Source organism: Salmo trutta, chromosome 16 (assembly GCF_901001165.1).
Source record: "Salmo trutta chromosome 16, fSalTru1.1, whole genome shotgun sequence".
NCBI lineage: Eukaryota > Metazoa > Chordata > Actinopteri > Salmoniformes > Salmonidae > Salmo > Salmo trutta.
In genome coordinates, this window is record NC_042972.1 from 5,565,291 (window position 1) to 5,587,614 (window position 22,324).

Here is a 22,324-nt window from a genome sequence, read left to right on the forward strand (position 1 = left end):
GGGAAGTTTACATACCCCTTAGCCAAAGACATTTAAACTCAGTTTTTCACATTTCCTGACATTTGATCCTAGTAAAAATTCCCTGTCTTAGGTCAGTTAGGATCACCACTTCATTTTAAGAATGTGAAACGTCAGAATAATAGTAGAGAGAATGATAGATTTATTTCAGCTTTTATTTCTTTCATCACATTCCCAGTGGGTCAGAAGCATTGCCTTTTAAATTGTTTAACTTGGGTCAAACGTTTCGAGTAGCCTTCCACAAGCTTCCCACAATAAGTTGGGTGAATTTTGGCCCATTCCTCCTGACAGAGCTTGTGTAACTGAGTCAGGTTTGTAGGCCTCCATGCTCGCACACGCTTTTTCAGTTTTGCCCACAAATTTTCTGTAGGATGGGGGCAGGGCTTTGTGATGCCACTTCAATACCTTGACTTTGTTGTCCTTAAGCCAAATTTGGTAGTATGCTTGGGGTCATTGTCCATTTGGAAGACCCATTTGCGAGCCAGCTTTAACATCCTGATTGATGTCTTTAGAATTTACTTTCCTCATGATGCCATCTATTTTGTGAAGTGCACCAGTCTCTCCTGCATCAAAGCACCTCCACAACATGATGCTGCCACCCCCGTGCTTCACGGTTGGGATGGTGTTCTTCAGCTTGCAAGCTTCCCCCTTTTTCCTCCAAACATGTTCAGTTGCAAACTGTAGTCTGGCTTTATTATGGCAGTTTTGGAGCAGTGGCTTCTTCCTTGCTGAGCGGCCTTTCAAGTTATATCGATATAGGACTCGTTTTACTGTGGATATAGATACTTTTGTACCTCTTTACTCCAGCATCTTCACAAGGTCCTTTGCTGTTGTTCAAATATTGATTTGCACTTTTCGCACCAAAGTACGTTCATCTCTAGGAGACAGAACGCGTCTCCTCTCTGAGCGGTATGACGGCTGCGTGGTCCCATGATGTTTATACTTGAGTTCTATTGTTTGTACAGATGAACGTGGTACCTTCAGGCATTTGGAAATTGCTCCCAAGGATGAACTAGACTTGTGGCGGTCTACCATTTATTTTCTGAGGTCTTGGCTGATTTCTTTTGATTTTTCCATGATGTCAAGCAAAGAGGCACTGAGTTTGAAGGTAGTCCTTGAAATACATCCACAGGTACACCTCCAATTGACTCAAATTATGTCAATTAGCCTATCAGAAGCTTCTAAAGCCATGACATCATTTTCCGGAATTTTCCAAGCTGTTTAAAGGCACAGTCAACTTAGTGTATGTAAACTTCCGACTTCAACTGTATATAGCCATTAAAAAATATATATATTTTAAAAATCCTGTTTATCTTATTTTCCATAATTAGCAATTCATATTTGGAGTAATGTAGGCAGTTTATGCAAAGGATTTTTACCTCTCGCCATTATCGAAATTACATAATGGAAAATTATTATTATTGCAAACAATTATTTTTATTTTAGCAAACAATTATTGTGATCCATCCTATATTGTCCCTAACATCTTTGACTCCCTCGCAACAGTTGTGGGATACACAGCCATTCACACATGCACACACACTCAACCCTTTCCCCCCACAGCAACCATAGATTCTCAACAGTTGCACCATCCCAGAGCTCAACTCAAGAAAGGTCTTGATTTACAAATGCGTGTACAGGTGCAGCTGTATGAGAAGGCCTGCAAAACTGAGCAAAAAAAATGAGCAGAAATGGGGAGATTTGATTAACCCTTGTCACGTGCTGGAGGTCAGATATACCCCCTTCCCCTGAAACACCCACAACATGGTCCCCCGTAGAGACCTTATTCCCAAGCATCTCTATGCAGTCAGACCTTTGATTTTGTTCCACCAAGGCCACAATAATATGCCCCCTCTGAATGTCCGAGTGTGACCCCCTCCCCATGGGTTACTGCAGCTAGTGTTGCCAGCGCTGACCCCCTCCCCATGGGTTACTGCAGCTAGTGTTGCCAGCACTGACCCCCTCCCCATGGGTTACTGCAGCTAGTGTTGCCAGCGCTGACCCCCTCCCCATGGGTTACTGCAGCTAGTGTTGCCAGCGCTGACCCCCTCCCCATGGGTTACTGCAGCTAGTGTTGCCAGCACTGACCCCCTCCCCATGGGTTACTGCAGCTAGTGTTGCCAGCACTGACCCCCTCCCCATGGGTTACTGCAGCTAGTGTTGCCAGCGCTGACCCCCTCCCCATGGGTTACTGCAGCTAGTGTTGCCAGCGCTGACCCCCTCCCCATGGGTTACTGCAGCTAGTGTTGCCAGCACTGACCCCCTCCCCATGGGTTACTGCAGCTAGTGTTGCCAGCACTGACCCCCTCCCCATGGGTTACTGCAGCTAGTGTTGCCAGCACTGACCCCCTCCCCATGGGTTACTGCAGCTAGTGTTGCCAGCATTCCCACTGCCTGGGTGGGGGGCACGGGACCAGAATCCCCACCGGCTAGGCACAAGGTCGTCAAGGTTCTCATTAGCAGCTTGGAGAATGTCCTTGTATATTATGCTCTCCCATCAGGGGGCTCTGGCTTTGCAGGTCCAAGCCTGCCAGGCACGCTCAGAATCTTGAGGGGGCGGTTCAAAATATATGATTTTGATTGGTCAGAAAAACAATTAGTGTCAAAATATCAGAATTGTGCTGCCTGTTGTAGCCTGTATCTAGTCTGGTTGACTTCTACTTTGTATTTGAATATTAACTGTAGTCTTCATCCCTGTAGGAATATCCTGCGGACATGAATGACATGACACAGTTAGAGGAGGTTAGAGGAGTTGACTACAGCACCAGACTGGAGTCAAATATAAATGTCAAATACTTTCACAAAACACTTGACAGTATTTGAGGTGTGCTTTATTTAGCCTGGAGTTTTCAATGTGAGGATTATTTGATTGGCTTTATAGAAATGATATATTTGAGCTGTATTTGCACGCATGATCTGAAACTTATATAATGATTAATATTTTTAAAAGTATGAAATAAAAGTAAATAAATACTACAATAATAAATAATATGAATACAATAATAAATAGATAAACAGTGAATATGTAATGTCTATTTCCTGTTCTGTACTATTATGATGATTAAGAAGAATTCACCTAACTGTGTCGATGTGAATGTACGGTGCATTTGGAAAGTATTCAGACCCCTTCCCTTTTTCAACATTTTGTTAGGTTACGGCCTTATTCTAAAATGAATTAAATAAATACAGGTGTGCCAAGCTTGCAGCATCATACCCAGGAAGACTCGAGGCTCTAATCGCTGTCAAAGGTGCTTCAACAAAGTACTGAGTAAAAGCTCTGATAACTTATTTATTTTTATTATTTTTTTGTAGTGCATTACAAAAAAAAATTGAAACCTGTTTTTGCTTTCTCGTTATGGGGTATTGTGTGTAGATTGAGGGGGAATCCATTTTATAATGTAAGGCTGTAACGTAACAAAATGTGGAAAACATGAAGGGTTCTGAATACTTTCCGAATGCGCTGTATATGTCACTGAGCTGTGTACTGCTACTGTATATGTCACTAAGCTGTGTACTGCTGCTGTATATGTCACTAAGCTGTGTACTGCTGCTGTATATGTCACTAAGCTGTGTACTGCTGCTGTATATGTCACTAAGCTGTGTACTGCTACTGTATATGTCACTAAGCTGTGTACTGCTGCTGTATGTCACTAAGCTGTGTACTGCTGCTGTATGTCACTAAGCTGTGTACTGCTATGTCACTAAGCTGTGTACTGCTACTGTATATGTCACTAAGCTGTGTACTGCTGCTGTATATGTCACTAAGCTGTGTACTGCTGCTGTATATGTCACTAAGCTGTGTACTGCTGCTGTATATGTCACTAAGCTGTGTACTGCTGCTGTATATGTCACTAAGCTGTGTACTGCTGCTGTATGTCACTAAGCTGTGTACTGCTATGTCACTAAGCTGTGTACTGCTGCTGTATATGTCACTAAGCTGTGTACTGCTGCTGTATATGTCACTAAGCTGTGTACTGCTGCTGTATATGTCACTAAGCTGTGTACTGCTATGTTACTAAGCTGTGTACTGCTGCTGTATATGTTACTAAGCTGTGTACTGCTATGTTACTAAGCTGTGTACTGCTGCTGTATATGTCACTAAGCTGTGTACTGCTGCTGTATATGTCACTAAGCTGTGTACTGCTATGTTACTAAGCTGTGTACTGCTGCTGTATATGTCACTAAGCTGTGTACTGCTATGTTACTAAGCTGTGTACTGCTGCTGTATATGTCACTAAGCTGTGTACTGCTATGTCACTAAGCTGTGTACTGCTACTGTATATGTCACTAAGCTGTGTACTGCTACTGTATATGTCACTAACCTGTGTACTGCTACTGTATATGTCACTAAGCTGTGTACTGCTGCTGTATATGTCACTAAGCTGTGTACTGCTGCTGTATATGTCACTAAGCTGTGTACTGCTACTGTATATGTCACTCAGCTGTGTACTGTATATGTCACTAAGCTGTGTACTGCTACTGTATATGTCACTAAGCTGTGTACTGCTACTGTATATGTCACTAAGCTGTGTACTGCTACTGTATATGTCACTAAGCTGTGTACTGCTGCTGTATATGTCACTAAGCTGTGTACTGCTGCTGTATATGTCACTAAGCTGTGTACTGCTACTGTATATGTCACTAAGCTGTGTACTGCTGCTGTATGTCACTAAGCTGTGTACTGCTATGTCACTAAGCTGTGTACTGCTACTGTATATGTCACTAAGCTGTGTACTGCTGCTGTATATGTCACTAAGCTGTGTACTGCTGCTGTATATGTCACTAAGCTGTGTACTGCTATGTCACTAAGCTGTGTACTGCTACTGTATATGTCACTAAGCTGTGTACTGCTACTGTATATGTCACTAAGCTGTGTACTACTACTGTATATGTCACTAAGCTGTGTACTGCTACTGTATATGTCACTAAGCTGTGTACTGCTACTGTATATGTCACTAAGCTGTGTACTGCTGCTGTATATGTCACTAAGCTGTGTACTGCTGCTGTATATGTCACTAAGCTGTGTACTGCTATGTCACTAAGCTGTGTACTGCTACTGTATATGTCACTAAGCTGTGTACTGCTGCTGTATATGTCACTAAGCTGTGTACTGCTGCTGTATATGTCACTAAGCTGTGTACTGCTATGTCACTAAGCTGTGTACTGCTACTGTATATGTCACTAAGCTGTGTACTGCTACTGTATGTCACTAAGCTGTGTACTGCTACTGTATATGTCACTAAGCTGTGTACTGCTACTGTATATGTCACTAAGCTGTGTACTGCTACTGTATATGTCACTAAGCTGTGTACTGCTGCTGTATATGTCACTAAGCTGTGTACTGCTGCTGTATATGTCACTAAGCTGTGTACTGCTATGTCACTAAGCTGTGTACTGCTACTGTATATGTCACTAAGCTGTGTACTGCTGCTGTATGTGTCACTAAGCTGTGTACTGCTATGTCACTAAGCTGTGTACTGCTACTGTATATGTCACTAAGCTGTGTACTGCTGCTGTATGTGTCACTAAGCTGTGTACTGTTACGTCACTAAGCTGTGTACTGTATATGTCACTAAGCTGTGTACTGCTGCTGTATGTCACTAAGCTGTGTACTGCTACTGTATATGTCACTAAGCTGTGTACTGCTACTGTATATGTCACTAAGCTGTGTACTGCTACTGTATATGTCACTAAGCTGTGTACTGCTATGTCACTAAGCTGTGTACTGCTATGTCACTAAGCTGTGTACTGCTATGTCACTAAGCTGTGTACTGCTACTGTATATGTCACTAAGCTGTGTACTGTATATGTCACTAAGCTGTGTACTGCTACTGTATATGTCACTAAGCTGTGTACTGCTACTGTATATGTCACTAAGCTGTGTACTGCTGCTGTATTTGTCACTAAGCTGTGTACTGCTACTGTATATGTCACTAAGCTGTGTACTGCTACTGTATATGTCACTAAGCTGTGTACTGCTACTGTATATGTCACTAAGCTGTGTACTGCTATGTCACTAAGCTGTGTACTGCTACTGTATATGTCACTAAGCTGTGTACTGCTACTGTATATGTCACTAAGCTGTGTACTGCTATGTCACTAAGCTGTGTACTGCTATGTCACTAAGCTGTGTACTGCTACTGTATATGTCACTAAGCTGTGTACTGCTACTGTATATGTCACTAAGCTGTGTACTGTGTATGTCACTAAGCTGTGTACTGCTACTGTATATGTCACTAAGCTGTGTACTGCTACTGTATATGTCACTAAGCTGTGTACTGCTACTGTATATGTCACTAAGCTGTGTACTGCTATGTCACTAAGCTGTGTACTGCTACTGTATATGTCACTAAGCTGTGTACTGCTACTGCATTTATTTTACCTTTTATTTAACTAGGCAAGTCAGTTAAGAACAAATTCTTATTTTCAATGACGGCCTAGGAACAGTGGGTTAACTGCCTTGTTCAGGGGCAGAACGACAGATTTGTACCTTGTCAGCTCGGGGATTCGATCTTGCAACCTTTCGGTTACTAGTCCAACGCTCTAACCACTAGGCTACCCTGCCACTAGGCTACCCTGCCACTAGGCTACCCTGCCACTAGGCTACCCTGCCACTAGGCTACCCTGCCACTAGGCTACCCTGCCACTAGGCTACCCTGCCGACTGTATATGTCACTAAGCTGTGTACCACACCTTTCCCTACAGATGGTGGTGGTGTCAGATGACGTCCATGAATACGCTGTGGCTCTGAAGGACACAGAGGAGAAGATCGCACGCTGCCCAGCAAGAGTAAATACACACCACTCACTGTTATATCTGTTTATAGAGCTTTTATCAGTATGTTTAGTATCATCGAGATGGCACACTGCCCAACCAGAAGAATACAAATATACTACCTATTATCATCAATTTATCTAACTGTTAAGTATAATAGTTTAATAGTATAATCGTCCATGAATATGCTGTTGTTCTGAGGGACACAGAGGAGAAGAGCACGTTGCCCCAGCAGACTAAATACACTGTCCGTGTTATCAATCTGGGCCCAGCAGACTAAATACACTGTCCGTGTTATCAATCTGGGCCCAGCAGACTAAATACACTGTCCGTGTTATCAATCTGTTATGTATCATAGTTAGGGTCATGTGTTTTGCCACAGTAAACTTCATTTTTGGTGTATTTGTCATTTCTGAAAAAGGCTTTAAATCGAGGTTAAAATTCAAGGTGTGTGACATGATCAACCAAAAAACACTGGGTCTTAATCATAGTCAGTAAAGTCTATTGCAGTATATAATGTAGTACTTAATAGTACTGCTAATACTATCTACTATGTTTTAATGCAGTAGGTACTGTATAATGGTAGTATAAATTACACAAAACCATTTATATTATTGTATAACCTAATAGTTGTGTTAGTGTAATGTTATTTTCTATTATGTTCAGTCTGATAGTCACGATCTATTGACACCAGTGTGCCAGTGTGTTTTTCTATTTAAACGTTCTGTGATATTTTTCTCTTAGTAGGAAACATGACCGGTGGTTAGGGCTGGCTTTATGTGTACGTTAACGGTCTGAATGAACAGTCTTGTTTAATAGAAATGCTTTCTGCGACGAAACAGCGCTATCGAAGTTGAATAAATATTTGTCCTTTTTTTTTTATTAGGCATGTCTTTGTGTTACACCCTTTCTTGTCCATGTTAGAGACCAGACATCTTGGAGGAGCTGCAGAAGAGTCAGAAGGTATTTGCTGAGAAGCTGAATCACCTCAGTAGGAGACTGGCCTGGATCAACGCTACCATCTACTGTAAGGTAGGATACAGAGGGTAGCCTGCACATCTACTGTCAGGTAGGATACAGAGGGTAGCCTGCACATCTACTGTCAGGTAGGAAAGAGAGGGTAGCCTGCACATCTACTGTCAGGTAGGAAACAGAGGGTAGCCTGCACATCTACTGTCAGGTAGGAAAGAGAGGGTAGCCTGCACATCTACTGTCAGGTAGGAAAGAGAGGGTAGCCTGCACATCTACTGTCAGGTAGGATACAGAGGGTAGCCTGCACATCTACTGTCAGGTAGGAAAGAGAGGGTAGCCTGCACATCTACTGTCAGGTAGGAAAGAGAGGGTAGCCTGCACATCTACTGTCAGGTAGGAAAGAGAGGGTAGCCTGCACATCTACTGTCAGGTAGGAAACAGAGGGTAGCCTGCACATCTACTGTCAGGTAGGAAGGAGAGGGTAGCCTGCACATCTACTGTCAGGTAGGAAAGAGAGGGTAGCCTGCACATCTACTGTCAGGTAGGAAAGAGAGGGTAGCCAGCACATCTACTGTCAGGTAGGAAACAGAGGGTAGCCTGCACATCTACTGTCAGGTAGGAAGGAGAGGGTAGCCTGCACATCTACTGTCAGGTAGGAAACAGAGGGTAGCCTGCACATCTACTGTCAGGTAGGAAGGAGAGGGTAGCCTGCACATCTACTGTCAGGTAGGAAAGAGAGGGTAGCCTGCACATCTACTGTCAGGTAGGAAACAGAGGGTAGCCTGCACATCTACTGTCAGGTAGGAAAGAGAGGGTAGCCTGCACATCTACTGTCAGGTAGGAAAGAGAGGGTAGCCTGCACATCTACTGTCAGGTAGGAAAGAGAGGGTAGCCAGCACATATACTGTCAGGTAGGAAACAGAGGGTAGCCTGCACATCTACTGTCAGGTAGGAAACAGAGGGTAGCCTGCACATCTACTGTCAGGTAGGAAGGAGAGGGTAGCCTGCACATCTACTGTCAGGTAGGAAGGAGAGGGTAGCCTGCACATCTACTGTCAGGTAGGAAAGAGAGGGTAGCCTGCACATCTACTGTCAGGTAGGAAAGAGAGGGTAGCCTGCACATCTACTGTCAGGTAGGATACAGAGGGTAGCCTGCACATCTACTGTCAGGTAGGAAAGAGAGGGTAGCCTGCACATCTACTGTCAGGTAGGAAGGAGAGGGTAGCCTGCACATCTACTGTCAGGTAGGAAACAGAGGGTAGCCTGCACATCTACTGTCAGGTAGGAAAGAGAGGGTAGCCTGCACATCTACTGTCAGGTAGGAAACAGAGGGTAGCCTGCACATCTACTGTCAGGTAGGAAACAGAGGGTAGCCTGCACATCTACTGTCAGGTAGGAAGGAGAGGGTAGCCTGCACATCTACTGTCAGGTAGGAAAGAGAGGGTAGCCTGCACATCTACTGTCAGGTAGGAAAGAGAGGGTAGCCTGCACATCTACTGTCAGGTAGGAAAGAGAGGGTAGCCTGCACATCTACTGTCAGGTAGGAAAGAGAGGGTAGCCTGCACATCTACTGTCAGGTAGGAAAGAGAGGGTAGCCTGCACATCTACTGTCAGGTAGGAAGGAGAGGGTAGCCTGCACATCTACTGTCAGGTAGGAAGGAGAGGGTAGCCTGCACATCTACTGTCAGGTAGGAAAGAGAGGGTACCCTGCACATCTACTGTCAGGTAGGAAAGAGAGGGTAGCCTGCACATCTACTGTCAGGTAGGAAAGAGAGGGTAGCCAGCACATCTACTGTCAGGTAGGAAACAGAGGGTAGCCTGCACATCTACTGTCAGGTAGGAAGGAGAGGGTAGCCTGCACATCTACTGTCAGGTAGGAAAGAGAGGGTAGCCTGCACATCTACTGTCAGGTAGGAAAGAGAGGGTAGCCTGCACATCTACTGTCAGGTAGGAAAGAGAGGGTAGCCTGCACATCTACTGTCAGGTAGGAAAGAGAGGGTAGCCAGCACATCTACTGTCAGGTAGGAAACAGAGGGTAGCCTGCACATCTACTGTCAGGTAGGAAACAGAGGGTAGCCTGCACATCTACTGTCAGGTAGGAAGGAGAGGGTACCCTGCACATCTACTGTCAGGTAGGAAAGAGAGTGTTATTCCAGAAGATGATTTAAAACACCTCTCTGTGTGTTATTCCAGAAGATGATTTAAAACATCTCTCTGTGTGTTATTCCAGAAGATGATTTAAAACACCTCTCTGTGTTTTATTCCAGAAGATGATTTAAAACACCTCTCTGTGTGTTATTCCAGAAGATGATTTAAAACACCTCTCTGTGTGTTATTCCAGAAGATGATTTAAAACATCTCTCTGTGTGTTATTCCAGAAGATGATTTAAAACACCTCTCTGTGTGTTATTCCAGAAGATGATTTAAAACACCTCTCTGTGTGTTATTCCAGAAGATGATTTAAAATACCTCTGTGTGTTATTCCAGAAGATTATTTAAAACACCTCTCTGTGTGTTATTCCAGGATAAGATGCTGGATGTGTACTGGCTACTGAGGGTGTGTATACTCACCATCCAGCACGCTGACAACACAGGAACGTTGTTCGCCTTCACCCCAGAGTTCTACCTCAACGTGGCCATGAACAGCTATAGCTCTCTCAAGAACTACTTCAGCCCCTCCAACTGCATGGACCAACTGCCAGGTAACCGCCCGTCCGCCCCCCCCCCCTGCCTGCCTGCCTGCTTTTAAGGCTGTGTTTTGTGGCCATGAACATCTACTTTGTCAGGTGACCGCAACACACTAAGGCTGCAGCTCTGTTCGATTATATTCCATGACTTTTGTAGTTGGTTTGGGAATTTAACTGCTCGGTTTTCTTCGTCGTCTTGTAGACCCTTTTTAGGTAGTTTTGTTGTGATAACGGAATTTGCATACACATTAAAGGTTGTTGATCTCGTGCTGGAAATATCCCCTCCTGCCTGTTGACACAGTCACTATTTATTTATTCATCATATTAATTTATAGCCATTTTCGCATCTGCAATTATCAAGAAATGCTTGTACAGGAACCCTAAAGAGCATTCAGAAGTACAGCAACCCGGCTTAGAGCCCTAAAGAGCACGCAGAAATACAACAACCCGGCTTAGAGCCCTAAAGAGCATGCAGAAATACAGCAACCCGGCTTAGAGCCCTAAAGAGCATGCAGAAATACAGCAACCCGGCTTAGAGCCCTAAAGAGCATGCAGAAATACAGCAACCCGGCTTAGAGCCCTAAAGAGCACGCAGAAATACAGCAACCCGGCTTAGAGCCCTAAAGAGCACGCAGAAATACAGCAACCCGGCTTAGAGCCCTAAAGAGCACGCAGAAATACAGCAACCCGGCTTAGAGCCCTAAAGAGCATGCAGAAATACAGCAACCCGGCTTAGAGCCCTAAAGAGCATGCAGAAATACAGCAACCTGGTTTAGAGCCCTAAAGAGCATGCAGAAATACAACAACCAGGAGAGATGTTTGTTGACTGTCGTCTTTTCCCCAGGCTACGAGGACACCCTCACTCAACTCGCTGCTATTCTTGCTAAGCACTTTGCTGACCCGCGCATCGTTGGAACAGGTGAGTGGAAGCAGTTACAGATAGCCATCCTATTATAAACCACATTATGCATCACTGGCATTTACTAGTAGGGGCCTGGATTTATACCTGAACACGTTACTGAAGAGAATCGACCTGACCATGAAGAACTCTGGGTTCTGAGTTACTTAGCCCTGGAGTTTTCCCTGCTCTCGTCACAATTCCTGACCCTATTTATCAATGCACAACAAGGAGGGTTAAGAAGAGTGTGTTCTGGTTTTCATCTGTATAGTTTGTCTTCCGTTAGTCAGCGCCTCACCTAAAGCCTTCTTTATTTCTGTTTATTAGCTAGTATTAGCATACTGTAGTTCCTGTTTATTAGCTAGTATTAGCATACTGTAGTTCCTGTTTATTAGCCAGTATTAGCATACTGTAGGTCCTGTTTATTAGCTAGTATTAGCATACTGTAGGTCCTGTTTATTAGCCAGTATTAGCATACTGTAGTTCCTGTTTATTAGCTTGTATTAGCATACTGTAGGTCCTGTTTATTAGCCAGTATTAGCATACTGTAGGTCCTGTTTATTAGCCAGTATTAGCATACTGTAGGTCCTGTTTATTAGCCAGTATTAGCATACTGTAGGGCCTGTTTATTAGCCAGTATTAGCATACTGTAGGTCCTGTTTATTAGCCAGTATTAGCATACTGTAGGTCCTGTTTATTAGCTAACTGGTTTAAGAGGAATCCCTCCAACTACATACTGTAGTAGACACATTCATCTGTAGAGCAGCAATGTGAATTAGTCACCCTGGTTGCATGCCAAATGGCACCCTATTCCCTACGTAGTGCAGTGCTTTTGAACCCTAGCCCTATGGTTCCCACACATACAGTGAGGGGAAAAAAGTATTTGATCCCCTGCTGATTTTGTACGTTTGCCCACTGACAAAGAAAGGATCAGTCTATAATTTTAATTGTAGATTTATTTGAACAGTGAGAGACAGAATAACAACAAAAAAATCCAGAAAAACACGTAAAAAATGTTATAAATTGATTTGCATTTTAATGAGGGAAATAAGTATTTGACCCCCTCTCAATCAGAAAGATTTCTGGCTCCCAGGTGTCTTTTATACAGGTAACGAGCTGAGATTAGGAGCACACTCTTAAAGGGAGTGCTCCTAATCTCAGTTTGTTACCTTTTATACAGGTAACGAGCTGAGATTAGGAGCACACTCTTAAAGGGAGTGCTCCTAATCTCAGTTTGTTACCTGTATAAAAGACACCTGTCCACAGAAGCAATCAATCAATCAGATTTCAAACTCTCCACCATGGCCAAGACCAAAGAGCTCTCCAAGGATGTCAGGGACAAGATTGTAGACCTACACAAGGCTGGAATGGGCTACAAGACCATCGCCAAGCAGCTTGGTGAGATGACAACAGTTGGTGTGATTATTCGCAAATGGAAGAAAGACAAAAGAACTGTCAATCTCCCTCGGCCTGGGGCTCCATGCAAGATCTCACCTCGTGGAGTTGCAATGATCATGAGAACGGTGAGGAATCAGCCCATAACTACACGGGAGTATCTTGTCAATGATCTCAAGGCAGCTGGGACCATAGTCACCAAGAAAACAATTGGTAACATACTACGCCGTGAAGGACTGAAATCCTGCAGCGCCCACAAGGTCCCCCTGCTCAAGAAAGCACATATACATGCCCGTCTGAAGTTTGCCAATGAACATCTGAATGATTCAGAGGACAAGTGGGTGAAAGTGTTGTGGTCAGATGAGACCAAAATGGAGCTCTTTGGCATCAACTCAACTCGCCGTGTTTGGAGGAGGAGGAATGCTGCCTATGACCCCAAGAACACTATCCCCCACCGTCAAACATGGAGGTGGAAACATTATGCTTTGGGGGTGTTTTTCTGCTAAGGGGACAGGACAACTTCACCGCATCAAAGGGACGATGGACGGGGCAATGTACCGTCAAATCTTGGGTGAGAACCTCCTTCCCTCAGCCAGGGCATTGAAAATGGGTTGTGGATGGGTCTTCCAGCATGACAATGACCCAAAACACACGGCCAAGGCAACAAAGGAGTGGCTCAAGAAGAAGCACATTAAGGTCCTGGAGTGGCCTAGCCAGTCTCCAGACCTTAATCTCATAGAAAATCTGTGGAGGGAGCTGAAGGTTCGAGTTGCCAAACGTCAGCCTCGAAACCTTAATGACTTGGAGAAGATCTGCAAAGAGGAGTGGGACAAAATCCCTCCTGAGATGTGTGCAAACCTGGTGGCCAACTACAAGAAACGTCTGACCTCTGTGATTGCCAACAAGGGTTTTGCCACCAAGTACTAAGTCATGTTTTGCAGAGTTGTCAAATACTTATTTCCCTCATTAAAATGCAAATCAATTTATAACATTTTAGACATGCGTTTTTCTGGATTTTTTGGTTGTTATTCTGTCTCTCACTGTTCAAATAAACCTACCATTAAAATGATAGACTGAGAATTTCTTTGTCAGTGGGCAAATGTACAAAATCAGCAGGGGATCAAATACTTTTTTCCCTCACTGTATCTGCCTCTGCTATTACCTGGAGCTGCAGGGCAAAGCTGCACAAGAGGACAGAGTCATCTGTTACAAGCTATTTTAATGGGAAATGTAGACTTAATATAGCCTCGAGTACTGCTATTTTTCGCCAGGATTAATTTCTAACTATGAACGGATAATTACAAGTTTTTACAATTGAGCTCCAGGCAGTCAGAGTAAAAGAAAGGAAATGTCTGTTTGAGCCCCAGGCAGACGGGTCTGTTTGAGCCCCGGGCAGACGGGTCTGTCTGAGCCCCGGGCAGACGGGTCTGTCTGAGCCCCGGGCAGACGGGTCTGTCTGAGCCCCGGGCAGACGGGTCTGTCTGAGCCCCGGGCAGACGGGTCTGTCTGAGCCCCGGGCAGACAGAGTAAAAGAAAGGAAATGTCTTTGTTTTTCCTCGTCCTCCAAACACAATGCTGGTGGCTCGTGTTTTAGAATCCTATTTAAAGGAATTGCTTTCAATTGTTGTTTTTCTTAGAAAGGTGTTTTTTGTTAAAGGTAAATGGTTTGTTATTGTGTTACTATTATGAGAGAAGGTTTTCAGATTGAGTGTTCAGCAGACCCTGGGTGGGTTCAAATACTATTTGACATCTTTCAAATGCTTTACGTTTTTTTTTTCTCTAGCCTGTCTACTTGCCTAGAGTGCCAGATGAGTGGGGTTTGTACGTTTGGGACTATTCTATTGGTCCATTAAGCCAGTAAAACTTAATCAAGCCCAGATAAAAGGACTGGATTTTTTTGGGGTCTAATAGTATTTAAAACCCAGGTGGGATTTCAGTATTCATTTGAATAATGTTATGTATCCTTCATGCTTGTCTTGTGTGACACTGAGAGTAGTCTAGTAGTCTAACTCTGTTAAGTCAACTCAGACACATTTAGTATGAGTCCCAAATTCACCCTAATCCCTATATAGGTCCCAAATGGGCTCCCTTCAAAAGTAGTGCACTATATAGTGAAGTGTGCCATTTCAGATGAATCCTTACTCTAATCTAACTCTATTCATAAAATATCAGTCATGTCTTAGATACACATCTTAGTATTTATATACAATACATAACAAATCCAAATGTATGGTCATATAAAAGCTTCAGTGTTAATTATCATTATCAGACACTCAGTGCGTAAAAAATGGCACCCTTTTTTTCTATATAGGGCACTACTTTAGATCAAAATCATATGGGACCCGGTCAAAAGTAGTGCACTAAATAGGGAAAAGGGTGGCATTTGGAACTGAGCCAGTGTGTTTGTTTCTTCTCCGGGCTCAGCGTTGTGTGACTCTCTGCTTGTTGTCACGGTGACTGGATACATTCTTCTTATTTATGTTCCGTCGTGTTTGTTTTGGCTTCGTTTAGAATGAGATCCTCATATCTCGTTGTCTCAGATGCATCAGACGAGTTAGGAAGCCATGTTCAGTTCTCAGGGTTCTGACTGTTATTGTTTTGGTTCTGATCCAGTTCAGTTAGCTTTTCTTAAAAGGGAATTGCATCCGCTGATTGGTACTTGTTTTTTTGGCTTGCTCGTCAAGAAATGCTGGCGGCCGAGACCGAAGCCAAACCAGAGTTGGCTTGGGGGTGTGGTTTGATGTGGGTGTGTCCTTGCCACCACCAAGACACACCCATCTGTCAGAACCTTGCCCACAGCGGTTTCCTCTCCACTCAATCACAACTAACAAACCTCCTGCAGGTTGACTTCAATAACTACAGGCAGATGTATGGTAAGATGCTGGAGGAAGCTTTGAATCAGTCAGTAGCCTCCAGAGTAAACTGTTTTTTTATAACGTTTAAATGTAGTAACAGGTCCATGTAGAATAAACAACCCTTTACGTAATACCATAGAAGCAGTGTTCTGATAATATAACAATGTTCACCTTTCATTGTCATTCCCAGACGATACAGATAGTGTCAGGCCTCTCCAAGTTTCTCTCCATTCAGAGACATCAGTATCTAGCCTGTCAGAGTGTCTGGTCTCTGTCCATTCAGAGACATCAGTATCTAGCCTGTCAGAGTACCTGGTCTCTGTCCATTCAGAGACATCAGTATCTAGCCTGTCTGTCAGAGTGCCAGGTCTCTGTCCATTCAGAGACATCAGTATCTAGCCTGTCTGTCAGAGTGCCAGGTCTCTGTCCATTCAGAGACATCAGTATCTAGCCTGTCAGAGTGCCTGGTCTCTGTCCATTCAGAGACATCAGTATCTAGCCTGTCTGTCAGAGTGCCTGGTCTCTGTCCATTCAGAGACATCAGTATCTAGCCTGTCAGAGTGCCTGGTCTCTGTCCATTCAGAGACATCAGTATCTAGCCTGTCTGTCAGAGTGCCTGGTCTCTGTCCATTCAGAGACATCAGTATCTAGCCTGTCTGTCAGAGTGTCTGGTCTCTGTCCATTCAGAGACATCAGTATCTAGCCTGTCAGAGTGCCTGGTCTCTGTCCATTCAGAGACATCAGTATCTAGCCTGTCAGAGTGCCAGGTCTCTGTCCATTCAGAGACATCAGTATCTAGCCTGTCAGAGTGTCTGGTCTCTGTCCATTCAGAGACATCAGTATCTAGCCTGTCAGAGTGCCTGGTCTCTGTCCATTCAGAGACATCAGTATCTAGCCTGTCAGAGTGCCTGGTCTCTGTCCATTCAGAGACATCAGTATCTAGCCTGTCTGTCAGAGTGCCTGGTCTCTGTCCATTCAGAGACATCAGTATCTAGCCTGTCTGTCAGAGTACCAGGTCTCTGTCCATTCAGAGACATCAGTATCTAGCCTGTCTGTCAGAGTGCCAGGTCTCTGTCCATTCAGAGACATCAGTATCAAGCCTGTCAGAGTGCCTGGTCTCTGTCCATTCAGAGACATCAGTATCTAGCCTGTCAGAGTGCCTGGTCTCTGTCCATTCAGAGACATCAGTATCTAGCCTGTCTGTCAGAGTGCCTGGTCTCTGTCCATTCAGAGACATCAGTATCTAGCCTGTCAGAGTGCCAGGTCTCTGTCCATTCAGAGACATCAGTATCTAGTCTGTCAGAGTGTCTGGTCTCTGTCCATTCAGAGACATCAGTATCTAGCCTGTCAGTGTCTGGTCTCTGTCCATTCAGAGACATCAGTATCTAGCCTGTCTGTCAGAGTGCCTGGTCTCTGTCCATTCAGAGACATCAGTATCAAGCCTGTCTGTCAGAGTGTCTGGTCTCTGTCCATTCAGAGACATCAGTATCTAGCCTGTCAGAGTGCCTGGTCTCTGTCCATTCAGAGACATCAGTATCTAGCCTGTCTGTCAGAGTGCCTGGTCTCTGTCCATTCAGAGACATCAGTATCTAGCCTGTCTGTCAGAGTGCCTGGTCTCTGTCCATTCAGAGACATCAGTATCTAGCCTGTCTGTCAAAGTACCAGGTCTCTGTCCATTCAGAGACATCAGTATCTAGCCTGTCAGAGTGCCTGGTCTCTGTCCATTCAGAGACATCAGTATCTAGCCTGTCTGTCAGAGTGCCAGGTCTCTGTCCATTCAGAGACATCAGTATCTAGCCTGTCAGAGTGCCTGGTCTCTGTCCATTCAGAGACATCAGTATCTAGCCTGTCAGAGTGCCTGGTCTCTGTCCATTCAGAGACATCAGTATCTAGCCTGTCTGTCAGAGTGCCTGGTCTCTCTCCATTCAGAGACATCAGTATCTAGCCTGTCAGAGTGTCTGGTCTCTGTCCATTCAGAGACATCAGTATCTAGCCTGTCTGTCAGAGTGTCTGGTCTCTGTCCATTCAGAGACATCAGTATCTAGCCTGTCTGTCAGTCTGGACTTCATCACATCATCTTGCAGGTCTCCATGTTCTAATGTTAATTAATAATTTCTTTGTAAGTAGGCCAACGTACAAAATCAGCAGGGGATCAAATACTTTTTCCCTCACTGTTTGTGAAGTTAAATAGAATGGATAACGCAGCGATCAGGCTGGTTCCACCAGGCTAGGTTTTGAAGGTGAATTGGGACAGCACTCGAAACTGTTTTGACCAGGTGAAATGTCACCAACCTGATTTCAAGTATCCTCCCAGTTCCATTTTATAGGAATGCTCACATCATGGGCATGTCTGCGTAATGCAGTGGGTTCCCTTGCTTGTCTTCTCCCTGTTGCTTGTTGGGCTGCAAACTGGACCTGTCTGGAACAACTACAGCAGGCCATCCTCATATACAATGTACTTCCTCATCTTATGAGGTGGTGTTGACTGGAAGGGCCTGTGACAGGGTGATACAACAGACAGACAAGTGGTCAATTGCATTTTGTTATAAAGGACAAAGCTTTTTGGACGTCTACTTCAATGAGTCAAAGTTGTGTTGTTTATCGTGGTCCAGGTTCAAATCCCTGACACTCGAAGGAGGAGTAGACGGTGCTATAGAGGCAGGCTTGTGGGATACCTGACACTGGAAGGAGGAGTAGACGGTGCTATAGAGGTAGGCTTGTGGGATACCTGACTCTCGAAGGAGGAGTAGACGGTGCTATAGAGGCAGGCTTGTGGGATACCTGACGAGACCATGTCGGAGAGTGGATGAATCGCCTCTACCCACCGCCGGTGACTTTCATGCAGGGAAACTGAAATCCATTTTACCTCATTTTCACCAGCATGTCACCTGTGCAACTAGTGGCGACAAAACTCTAGATCACCTTTACTCCATACACAGAGACGCATACAAAGCTCTCCCTCGCCCTCCATTTGGTAAATCTGACCATAACTCTATCTTCATGATTCCTGCTTAGAAGAAAAAACTCAAACAGGAAGTACCAGTGACGCGCTCAATACGGAAGAGGTCCGATGAAGTGGATGCTAAGATACAGGACTGTTCCGCTAGCACAGACTGGAATATGTTCCGGGAAACATTGAGGAGTTTACCACATCAGTCACCGACTTCATTAATAAGTGCATCGACGACATTTCACCCACATTGACCGTATGTACATATCCCAACCAGAAGCCATGGATTACAGGCAACATCTGCAGTGAGAAACAGGCTAGAGCTGCCATTTTCAAGGAGTGGGGCACTAATCCGGACGCCAAGAAGAAATTCCTGCAACCCCCTCCGACGAACCATCCAACAGGCAAAGGGTCAATTCAAGATCAAATCCTACTGCACCGACTGACTCATCAGATGTGGCAGGGCTTGCAAACTATCATGGATTACAAAGGGAAATGTCTACTAGACAAACTAAATACCTTCTATGTACACTTTGAGGCTAGTAGCACTGAACTATGCATGAGAGCACCAGCTGTTCTGGACGGCTGTGTGATCACGCTCTGCGTAGCCTATGTGAGTAAGACCTTTTAGAACATTCAGACTGATTACCAGGACACGTGCTTGGAGCATGAGCTAATCAGCTGTCAAGTGTCTTCACTGACATTTTCAACCTGTCCCTGACCTAGTCTTTAAAACCTACACGTTTCAAGCAGACCACCGTAGTCCCTGTGCCCAAGAACGCCAAGGTAACCTGCCTAAGTGACTATCGCCCCGTAGCACTCACATCTGTAGCCATGAAGATTTTTGAAAGGCTCATGGCTCACATCAACACCATCATCCCAGACACCCTGGACCCAATTCACATTCAGATCCACAGATGGCACAATCTCTATTGCACTCCACACTGCCCTCTCCCACCTGGATAAGAGAACACCTAGGGGAGAATGCTGTTCATTGACTACACCTCAGCATTCAACACCATAGTGCCTTCCAAGCTCATCACTAAGTTAAGGACCCTGGGACTGAACAACTCCCTCTGGAACTGGATACTGGACTTCCTGACGGGATGCCCCCAGGTGGTGAGGGTAGGCAACAACACACCCACCACGCTGACCCTTAACACGGGGGCCCTTCAGGGGTGCGTGCTTTGTCCCCTCCTGTACTCCCTGTTCACCCACGACTGTGTGGCCACGCATGACTCCAACACCATCATTAAGTTTGCAGACGACACAACGGTCACTGCCTGGTCACCGACGACGATAATACAGCCGACGGAGGTGGTAGAGACCTGGCAGTGTGGTGCCAGGACAACAACCTCTCCCTCAACGTCAGCGACTCCTGTGACGGGCTGGGCGCAATGCATGCTGACACGGTTGCCAGGTGTGCCTTTGTTTCCTCAGACACATTGGTGCGGCTGACTTCCGGGTTAAGCGGGGATTGTGTCAAGAAGCAGTTCGCCTTGGCTGAGTTGCGTTTCGGAGGATGCACAGCTCTCGACCTTCGCCTCTCCAGAGTCCGTACAGGAGTTGCAGCGACGAGACAAGACTGTAACTACAAGCTGGATACCACGAAAAAGGGGGTTAAAAGTTGTAAATGTTTTTATTGTCTCTAGCCACCCAAGTCATAGGCTGTTCTCTCTTCTACCGCACGGCAAGCGGTACCTATGCACCAAGTCTGGAACCATAACATGCCCTGAACAGCTTGTACCCCCAAGCTATAAGACTGCTAAATATACTGATCAAAAATGTAAAATTAACATGCAACAATTTCTAAGAATTTACTGAGTTCATATATATGTAAGTTCATATAAGGAAACCACTCATCTGAAAGACATTCAGTTGAATTCACATGACTGGGCAGGGGTACAGCCTTGGGCGGACCTGGAAGTGCATAGGCCTATCCACTTAGCAGCCAGGCCTACCCAATGGAGAGCCAGGCTCTGCCAATCAGAATTATTTTTTCCCCACAAAAGTTATTCATTACAGACAGAAATACTCCTTAGGGCTGGCAAACTAAAGAACTTCGGCTGTGGAGGCCAATCCGAATCGGGCTCGTGATCTTTCAATGTGTTGGGGGCGATGAAACAACAGAGCCCCCTCCAGTCAATGAAGGGAAGCGAGGTGGGCGGAGGGGCGATTTGTACGTGGAACTTGGCAAAAGGGAGCATGATTTGTTGACATTGTAATACAAACCCAAGCTTCATTTACTCGTCATTTACTCGTTTCAAACTCTGTTTTAGACGAGACTGATTTCATGACCAACATTATCCTATTTACTCTTTTGTAGTCAATCTTAAACACTTAAATGAATGTTTCTGACTCATCGATGCAACCAGACGTTTTCAAAGCCGTTACTTGCTTATTAGGGGCAGGCGTTTTTTAAAGCTACATTCTAGGATACAATTTTCAGCAAAACAGCACGACCATAGGTTTTGTTATATAGCTGACCATTTAAAAGATACCCAGATGCCAGCCTGTAGCTTTAAACCCGTTTAGCTATTCAACAACACCTGAGTAGCAGCACAGTTGGAGCTCAATGTTTTGTCTCTTTAGAGATGCACAGCAGGTGTATTTACCTGCCTACTTGTCTCTGTCTCAGGACGTACAACAAATCTAGATTGGCTCAGAAAATAGGATCAAAACAAAGGCACTGCAACGCGGCACTGCAACAAGGCACAGCAACGAATATTCCTAAATAACAATGTGGTCAATGCTGAGGGGTATACTACGTCCCAGGTTTGAGGAGTCGGCTAGGTAAATTTGGTCAACTCTTGAGTTTAACTTGAGAACCAATACCACGAAAGTGGCTCAACTTTTTTAGCCAGGTAAATTTCTATGCCAACTTCTCCTTCAGAACTAACCTGCTCCGGGGCAGGCTAACTCTATTTACCCAGAATGAAAATGTCTCAGCCACGAGTTGAGGACCAATCAAATCAGATCCCCTCCCTCTCGCAATGATTGCGTCATCTGAGGAAGACGACTGATTTAAATATTTTATTCATAAAATATTTGTTTGTGTTAAATAGTGTTAAAATACTTTACACATTACACATTTAATCCTTAAATAAATGGACACCCGTGCATCAATATAAGTAACATAATAACACGTCTGTTTAAGTAGACATATCATGGGCTGCATCTCAATCCACTGCATCCTCCTATGTCTGCCTTCCGCATCCGCGGTGGAACCGAGCTACAGCGATGTTTGTCAGACCTTGAGACGTCTGTAGCATCCGAATGGACTACAAACTAATATGACCGTTTTGGTACTCGTCTGAAGGTGACCTATACTAACGACTGCAAGTATGAAGGTAGTTTTGTGCCAACATAAAATTTTTTATTCAGTGCATTTCTTTGGCCTATAGTAGTAAAAACTACACCTACTGGCCCTGCCAACCTACTGGCCCTGCCAACCTACTGGCCCTGCCAACCTACACCTACTGGCCCTGCCAACCTACACCTACTGGCCCTGCCAACCTACACCTACTGGCCCTGCCAACCTACACCTACTGGCCCTGCCAACCTACACCTACTGGCCCTGCCAACCTACACCTACTGGCCCTGCCAACCTAATGGCCCTGCCAACCTACTGGCCCTGCCAACCTACTGGCCCTGCCAACCTACTGGCCCTGCCAACCTACTGGCCCTGCCAACCTACACCTACTGGCCCTGCCAACCTACACCTACTGGCCCTGCCAACCTACACCTACTGGCCCTGCCAACCTACACCTACTGG

The 22,324-nt window shown here is 44.9% G+C and overlaps 1 protein-coding gene across 2 annotated transcripts in view; it reads left to right on the plus strand.

The window, feature by feature from the left end:
- Positions 1–22,324, plus strand: part of rnf123 (ring finger protein 123) — a 257,414-nt gene that overhangs the window by 68,231 nt on the left and 166,859 nt on the right. For both annotated transcript variants that reach the window (XM_029692856.1, XM_029692857.1), the window contains exons 24-27: positions 6,724–6,807; positions 7,717–7,824; positions 10,289–10,466; positions 11,296–11,370. In XM_029692856.1, coding sequence (XP_029548716.1) covers positions 6,724–6,807; positions 7,717–7,824; positions 10,289–10,466; positions 11,296–11,370 — 445 coding nt within the window. The remainder of the gene's footprint in view (positions 1–6,723; positions 6,808–7,716; positions 7,825–10,288; positions 10,467–11,295; positions 11,371–22,324) is intronic.